The sequence below is a fragment of the Carlito syrichta genome, unplaced genomic scaffold, assembly GCF_000164805.1.
Source record: "Carlito syrichta isolate Samal-C Ts95f unplaced genomic scaffold, Tarsius_syrichta-2.0.1 Scaffold308253, whole genome shotgun sequence".
NCBI lineage: Eukaryota > Metazoa > Chordata > Mammalia > Primates > Tarsiidae > Carlito > Carlito syrichta.
The window spans coordinates 72,050-80,461 of record NW_007252349.1 but is presented as its reverse complement, the minus strand read 5'-3'; the positions used below and the strand labels follow the sequence as shown (position 1 = coordinate 80,461).

The following is an 8,412-nucleotide window of genomic DNA, read 5'->3' as shown; positions in this document are numbered from 1 at the left end:
TGCACTCCAGTCTGGGTGACAGAGTGAGACTCCAACTCAAAAAAAAAAAAAAAAGAACACGGAATTTAGAGGAGTGTGTTATGCTCATTTGGGTGTAATCATTCAGCAGTGTTTGTGCAAAAACAGCCACAATTTGATGGCCTGAACTTCTGGGTCGGTCATGAAGCTAGGAAGCTGAGACATGCTATTGTCCCCTAAAGTGAGATGCCCTTCCAGGGTCAGTGACTATGAGGGACGCCAAGCAAAGCTTGATGAGGACGAGGCCTAGTCCCTACCTCTCCATGTCCCAGGGGCCTTCCCTTCACCTCTACCCTCATGCTTCTTCGGACACCAAACTACATCTGCCTAATGCCCACCACCTCAGAGCTGAATAAAAAGGCCACTTACATTATCTATGAACGCAGTGCCAGTCTGCCCCTCCTCCACCTCTGACAACTAAGGATGGCCCAGTTCTCGTTGAGTGTCTCCTCATATTGAATGAGCCATAATCTTCGTGACCCCTCTTGCTCAGTGACTGAACCCAGGAGTCAGTGCTTTTCCAAGTATGGATCCTTTTCTTTAGGGCTACGGCAAAGCTCCATGGAGGGTCTGAAGGCAGCTTCTAGAACGTGGCCAGGGTGGCCCTAGTCTCTGCTGGCCACATGGCCTAGTGCTTGGGCCTGCTTAGTGTCTTGCTCCCAGCAGTCAAGCTCCTATGTCACCTCTGAATCCATTGCCGAACCCTCCCACCTCTACCCAGAGCACTGCCTGGCTCTGTTGGCCCTGTAAAGTACTAACCAGTTCCTTCTAAGAATTTTCTGGGTCAGGGTCTGAGGCCCAGCCCTTCAAGCCCAGAGATTGGCTCTGTCCTCCCTCCCTAACCTGCCCAATCTAGCCTGCCTAACCCCTGGAGGGGTGAGAAACACTTGCCTGCCCTCAACTCTACTGCTCCGAACCTTCCTTTTGCCCTGAACCCCACCCCAGATACACTCTGTGGGCCCCCAGTCCTGTCAGTGCTCCTTGGAATGGCTCACAGGACCCTCCAGGCTCATACCGGGCATACCTCCAACACAGAAGTACTCACTCTGCCCTTGCCAGGGTGGGTTGCGCCTCTGCTGTTTCTTAAACCAGACCGATCTCTCTCTAGACAATTCTCCCCTGAAGGCTAATTCCCACAAACCCTTAGACTTAATCCAGGCTCAGTTACCTCCTAAAAGCCTGTGTCCTCTTCCCCTTCCCCCAGATAGTTTAGCTGCTCCCTTTTGTGGCTCCCAGCATAATGTGTCACTCACCTTTGTGATGACAATTCTACTCTCCTATATATTCATTTATGTGCCTGTCTCCTCTACTGGCTTGTGAGCAGCTTGAAGACGGATTGTGTCTCATCCATCTTTTGTGGGGAGGAGGTGGGGGGAAGTTAAAACTCCTGGCAAGCTGTGATTTTTTTTTCTTAAGAGATGAGCTTGGCCCGGTGTGGTGGCTCAAGCCTGTAATCTCAGCACTTTGGGAGGCCAGGGTAAGGCGACTGTCTGAGCCCATGGGTTCGAGTACAGTCTGGGCAACTTGGTGAGACCTCATCTCTACAATAAATCAAAAAATTAGCCAGGTGTGGTAGCATGTGCTGTAGTTCCGGCTACTTGGAAGGCTGATGCTGGGGAGGCCGTGAGTGTGCCACTGCACTCCAGCCTGGGTGACAGAGTGAGGCTCCAACTCAAAAAAAAAAAGGCAAGGTCTTATTCTGTCACTCAGGATGGAGTACAATAGCAAGACCATAGCTCCTGGCCTTAAGCAGTCCTCCTGCCTCAGCCTTCCGAGGGACTGAGGTGGATGCCACTGCACCTGGTAGTTTTGTTCTTCTATGGTTGTTTGTTAGCTTGTTTTTGAGTAGGAGTGCCACTCTGTTACCCAGGCTAGAGTGCAGTGCACTCATGGCCACTACAGCCTTGACTTGTTGGGCTCAGGTGATCCTTCCGCCTCAGCCTTCCAAGTAGTTGGAACTACAGGTATGCACCACCACACCCAACTAATTTTTTTATTTATTGTAGAGACGAGGTTGCACCAAGTCACCCAGGCTTGTCTCGAACCCCTGGACTCCGGCAATCCTCTCGCCTCCACCTCCCAAAGTGGTGGCATTACAGGCGTGAGCCACTACACCTGGGTTAGTTTTGTCCCTCTAGAGTTGGTCCAGGGTTCAGCATGTGGCAGGAATTCAGCAAGTGCTGGTAGCCTGCACAAAGTCTCAGGTCACCATTAAGTTCTGGGATGCACATTTGTATTTCTGACTTGGTTTTTGATATGCTCAGTTTATGAGTTAGATTGCTTTAGACAGTGAGTCTTCCAAAGTTTGGAACAGAATTTGTGAGGATTTACAAGCAGAGAATCCTCTACCCGCCTGTCTGAAGAGGAGGTGCAGCTCCATCCAGCAGGGCTGTTTTGAAGAACCAAGTGCCACTTGCTCTTTCATATCCTAGCCTAGATCCTGATGAGCTGGGTTCCTCCCAGGCTAGCCGGGGTTGGCTCCAGGGCCATGTGCCTGCTCTGATTCACTTCCCACTGGCTCTGACAGTGGAAGGAAAAGCGGACTGGCAGGGGCCAGGGAGAAAGGGCTAGATGGGCAAGCCCAGGCCACATACAAGGTGGAACTCACATACAAGGTGGAATTTCAGAAATCCCTGGCCGCCTACCACAATCTGGGGAGAGAGAGCCTCATCTGCCTACTCCCATCTAAATGGAGGAAATGTCCAGGATGTGGGGAGAAATGCTGAGAGGAGTGGGGGGCTTCTGAAAGATTATTTCCTTCCATCCCTCCCCACCAGCAGTAAGGCAGTGCAGTGCCTGACTGGCAGATTTGAGGATTCAGCAGAAAGTCTGTGAGCTCACTGGCTCTGGAACTGAAGACCTAGTAACTGGGGTGAGGGCTGGAGTGAGGGCTGGAGGCTGGGGTTCCACCTCTCAGCGGGCTATGGCACCTTGCAAATTGAAAGCTCTGGTTTCCCAACCAGGGCTCCACCAACTCCATGATGGCATATGACCAACATGACAAGTACATGGACATTTTCTTCTAGAGGAAGAGATTCCGCATCCCAGGGACACCTTGCATAGTCTGAAAGGGGCCTGTAACCCACTAGGAACCAGTTTACTAGACCGTACACTTCCTGAAGGAGGGAACGTGTTTTTCCTCACTGAATCCTCAATGCTGACTACAGGGCTTGTTTCAGGGTTTGATGGATGCATGCTCAATGAAGCCAGGATGGAAATGAGATAAAAGGGAAGTCCATGAGGGGCCAGTTAGGTGGCAAGACTCCCAGGCAGGCAAGGATGACAGGGTGAGCAACCCTAGGGTCTAGCCCTGCCCACCCACTTCCTGGAATGGGGTCCCAAGTCTTTGGGTGGCCCAGTGGGCAGAACAGCTCCTGCTACAAGAAACACATGCAAAGAGGCTCGGAACCCCTCCTTCTGATCTCTGAAGACGGCTGACTTCTGCCCTGGAGATGGAGGGAGAGAAGGAGCTGGCAGCTCTGGTGTCTCAGAGCCCTGGGGGAGAGGGCTCAACCAAGAGGGAATACAGCGTCTCTGCAGAGCACCTGGAAGGGACAAGCCAGGAGAATGAGGCCTCTGCATGCCCCAGATACCAATCAGGAACTCTCTCAGGGTGGCCTGGGTGTTAATCTGCAACAGGACAGCTCCTCCCATAGGCATTCTGAGCACCCCAGACCAGCCACCCTGCCCTGCCCTGCCCTGCCCACAACTTGCAGAGCAAGCTGAGGACCAGGGAGGTGGGGGCTTGGGCTGACAGAACCAGTCACGTGCTGGAGACAGCTCATACATTATTCAACTGTTTAATTGTCAGGAATTCTGCAAGACAGTTGGTGGCTTGAAATCTGCCAGGATAGAAACTGCAAATGGTACAAATCATGGCCTTCCTTCCACCTTTCCGGAGAGCCAACTGCTAAACATTTACCAGCACAGCACTAGAGAGAATCCATTTGGAATGAGTCAAATTTGACGTGGAGCATGACTCTGTGCTATCAAGAAGCACAGAGGCTGAAGAGAGGCTGAGGACATAACCACCCTCCCTTCCAACATGGGCTTTCCAGTTTCCAGTGACTGGCCTCCTGGGGATGTCCCCACGGTCTAACCACTCTGATGGTGCCAACCCAGACTCCTCTCACCAATCAGAGAGACACAAACATGGGCAACACACCACCTAGAGGAGTCCCTGAGCCAGCACTCAAGCTAGCCCACTGTACAAGGCCAGTCCCTGCCCGAAAGCTACTTTCCATTTGGGTTCTGGGTATGTCCCCACACAGCCTCCACCAGCCTGTCCTACCTCCCATTAATCTTTGGCTATTTCCAGCTCCCAGGCATTGCCAGCTGCCAGCTCTGCAGAGTGGGGCTGCAATTAAGCTAGCCCCACCTGGCCTCCACCAAGCGCTCTTCTTGATCCACAGCCCAGAGGCCAAAGCCCAGAGAGGCCAAGCACAGATAGCCAGGACTGGCACCTACCTGGCTGGGCCCCCTCAGGTTCATCACACCCTGGGGAAACAGAAACAAGTTGCAGCTCTGCTTATAGGAGGAAGAGGGGTCACCCAAGGAGGTGGGAAGGGGCAGGCTCTCTCCCAGCTCTAACTTGACCACATAGGCCAGGATGATGTCAGGGCAGAGATGCCCTCACATCAGACTTCCCTCACACCCCAAGCAGGTCCAGAACCTTGAGGGCGACTCTCCTGTACCCAAGTCAGGACCAGACCAGGAACGTATTCTCAGTCTTGCTTCTGCAGAGTACAAGAGGGGTTAGGGCCAAGGCCCCAACCCAGACCAGGGCAAGTACCAGGAACATAATTGCCAATAAAAAACACCTGTGACCTTAGGGGCAATGCTCCCAACTGTCCCATCCAGCATCTTCTAGAGCCTCAGTCAGCACCACACTGGGCCCCAGGGACCATGTTCTACTTGGCTTTCCTTGCCCACCCCAATGCCTCAGAGCAGGACCATGCTTATGGTGCCTGGCTTTACCAGTGAGGATAGACAAACATTAGAGAAAAGACAAAGGATCCTACAATCCCAACTGCTTCTTCCAGCAGCGGGACCCTAAGGGCAGGATCTTGCTCCTGGTCTCTTCTGGGTCCTGCCTTATGAACGGCAGGGAGAAGGCAGAGACCCAAGGAGGGCTCCCGCCCATTCTCAGCAGGATGGCACATTTGCTGAAACCTGATGCTCCAGGGGCTCCTGTGACCCCTCGCTTCTAGAAAGAGGCTCTGTCCATTCAGGACTCCCTTGGAGGTGGGATTCCCCCAGTAATGATGGGGTGGAAAAGTTGACATCAGGGCAGAGGGGAGGGAGGGGAACAGAACAAGGGGGAAGGAAAGGCCACTTATTCAGGGCCAGCTACATTCTGGGTCTGGGATAGGCCCTGATACACATTCATTACTGTCATCCTCCAGCAAGCCCACAGGAAGAAAGGAGTTCAGAGAGCAGAGTTGAAGATCAAACCTAGGAGTTTCTGACTTCAAAGCCACTTGGCCACACTGCCTCCCATGTACCACCTGCCAGTGGAGACAACAGGGTCATAGGTCAGGAAGTGGTCGCAGGTGAATACAGCAAGTGGCAATTGCATGTCTGCTTTTTTTTTTTTTTTAGTTGAAGACTCGCTCTGTCACCCACGATGGAGTGCAAGTGCAGTGGCACACTCACAGCCACCTCAGTCTCAACCTGGTGGGCTCCGGCGATCCTTCCACCTCACTCTTCCAAGTAGCTGGAACTACAGGTGCACGCTACCATGCCCGGCTAATTTTTTTGATTTATTATAGAGACAAGGTCTCGCCATGTTGCCCAGGCTGGTCTGGAACTCCTGGACTCGGGCAGTCTTCTCGCCTCGGCCTCCCAAAGTGCTGGGATTACAGGCTTGAGCCACCATGCCTGGCGCAAGTCTGCTTTTAAAAGAATGGTACATGTGCTCAAGAGCTCCAGGGCCAGGGCTCAGACCAGAGGGTAGGCACCAGCCTATGCCCCCAGTCCCTGCCCCTATGATGTGAGAGGTGTGAGGGACTGACTTCTTTAAACCAGGAGTGCAGACTGTGAGGAAAAAGGCACAAAGCTGGGTGTGCTCACCTGCCACCTCCACGATCTGGTGCCGTGCGATGTCATAGTAAGGGTCATCCCACTTCAGGTGTGTGACAGGTTCTGGAGAGCTGCTTTTGGAGTCATCTGAGGAAGACGGCAAAGTTGGGGGCTGGTGTGATGCTTTCCCTGAGATGCAAACTGTTCAATGCTCCCCCCAGTAAAGCTTGTGCTCTCTACCCTCCTGGGGCCTTCCTTCAGCAGGAAGGGGCCCTTCCCTCCTAAGTGCCTATAGCTGCCTGAGCTCTGCCCACCTGACTTGGAAAAGTCCGGCATTTCATCCGAGGGCCAGTTCTTCTCATCGATGGAGGTCAGCTTCAGTTGGTTCAGAGCCTGGCTGGTGTCATCCAAGGCCAGGTCATCCTGCAGTTCTGAGAGAGGATCCATGCCAGTCCTGTCCCCACAGCCTCACCCTATGGAACCTGAAGAGAAACCTGGGAGCAGGAGGGAGGTGGCAGGTCAGTGACAGCCTCTCCCCTTCGGTGACTCTCCCTCCCTCCCAAGCGCCCTGTTCCCATTCCTCAACACTCCTCATTCCTGCCAAGAGCCCCATGTAGCTCAGGTTCTGGCTCCACAGTTCTGGCGTGTTGCCAGAAAGGGCAGCTGGGGCAGAGGATGGCACGGTCAGTGCCTCCCTCCAGGTCCTCCAGCTAGAGAGGGAAGAGCCATGCCAGGTCTCGCGCTGCCTACCACCCAGCTGGCTCAGTCATGCAGTCCCAGCTGCAGAGGGCAGAGGTCCACGCCCCTCTCCTCAAGGGTCCTGGAGCACAGACGCCTTCCAGGCCCCAGGAGTAACAGGGACAGAGACGCTGCAAGAATCTAAGGACACAGGGGTCTCCAAACCCCATGCCTGAAAAAGGTCATCTGTGGTACTGGCTACTCCATCCCCCACCACTGGCCTGGGGAAGAGAAGGTCACCAGAGACCACAGGGTCCTAGAAAAAAAGACCATCATCAAGGGGCCCAGCTGGGTTTGCCCCAGGACAGAAACCTGCAGCAGGGGAGTCTGCAGGCTCCTGGGGGCTCCCAAGCCCACCCTGACTCTGCGGGGAGCTCCAACACTAGTTCAAGGTGGGAAAGGTCAACAGATTGCCCTAAGGATTGAAAGGCACAGATGGGAAGTGGGGATGCTCATGACATCCGCAATGCTGAGAAACAGAACAGCAGCTACGGCAGGTGGGGAGGGGAAAAGAGCCAGCCGGGAAACTGGGTTTCTCCAGGTCTGGAACCCCGCCATAAGGATGTGGCTGCACACAACCTTAGACAGGCACCTCACCCGCGGCCCCAGTGGGAAGCAACTCCCTTTCCCACCATAGGCCCAGCCTACGGGTGAGGGAGGGGTGCTTCAATTCAACCCACTCAGTCCAACCCCAAAGAAAAGGCTGCCTAGGTCCAGCTGCATTCCTGGAGCCCAAAACTGACATATATGGTCAGAGAATCAGCAGGGCAGATAAGGAGAACAGACAAGGCCTGGAGGGTGGGTAGGAAGAAAAGGGGGAAAGCTGCCATCCCAGATCCACAGACTCCGGGCTCAAGGCAACGTGACAACCTCCCGCACACATCACATCCCAGTTGAGGACTCTGGGTGGTAAACCATCCCCCTGTGCCTAGCAACAAGCACCCTATCACCAGGGCAACCACACAGTTTCCGTGGTAAAATGCCAAGCAGCCAAACTGCCTAAAACCCTCTTCTTTTTCTCCCTCTCCCTGTCCCCAGGCCTCACCCACTACTCTTGCTTACCAACAAAATATAATTCTGCCCAAGAACAGAGAGAAGGATGACCTTCTGGGAAGACACTTCTGTCAGTGATGCCAGAGCCCAGCCCTCCAGTGCAAGCATCTTCAGTCTTGAGAAATCCACCCCATCTATCTACATGCCCCTACTCCATTCAACCAGGAAGCCGTGAGAGCTGCTCCCTACAGGAGCACCGGCCGGGTCACACGGACAGAATCCAGTACAAAGCAACCCCCTCCAGGCTGGAGAACTTCTCTCCATTCCTTCTGTTCTGTCACTGCCCAGGCATGCTTTCAGACCCAGCCACAGCTATTTCAGAGGTGTCTTTCTGCACACAGTAGGTGCTTGATGTGATCAAGGGTGTGGGAGGAGGTTTGTGAAGAACTAGATTATAGTCCTGCCTAAGCCAATGAGTTGCAAAGATGGTGTGTAAGTCCTTTTCCTAACTGGGTTTAAATTTCCTCATCTGTAGAGGCAAAAGCTCTTCTAAGAATATAGTTCTCAGCCAGGCACATTGGTTCACACCTGTAATCCCGGCAATTTTTTTTTTTTTTTTTTGAGTTGGAGTCTCACTGTGTC

At 53.5% G+C, this 8,412-nt stretch overlaps 1 protein-coding gene across 2 annotated transcripts in view; it reads right to left on the bottom strand.

Annotated features, from left to right (window-relative positions):
• The window catches only part of ARHGAP1 (Rho GTPase activating protein 1), a 21,786-nt gene that overhangs the window by 11,293 nt on the left and 2,081 nt on the right, over nucleotides 1-8,412 (bottom strand). The window contains exons 2-3 of one of the 2 annotated variants that reach the window (XM_008065352.1): nucleotides 6,354-6,533; nucleotides 6,091-6,186 (exon numbers count right to left, since the gene is read on the bottom strand). In XM_008065352.1, the coding sequence (XP_008063543.1) occupies nucleotides 6,091-6,186; nucleotides 6,354-6,486 (229 nt within the window). In that variant the 5' untranslated portion in view covers nucleotides 6,487-6,533. Of the gene's footprint in view, nucleotides 1-6,090; nucleotides 6,187-6,353; nucleotides 6,630-8,412 lie in introns of those variants that run through there. The other variant, XM_021716180.1, reaches the window with a different exon arrangement.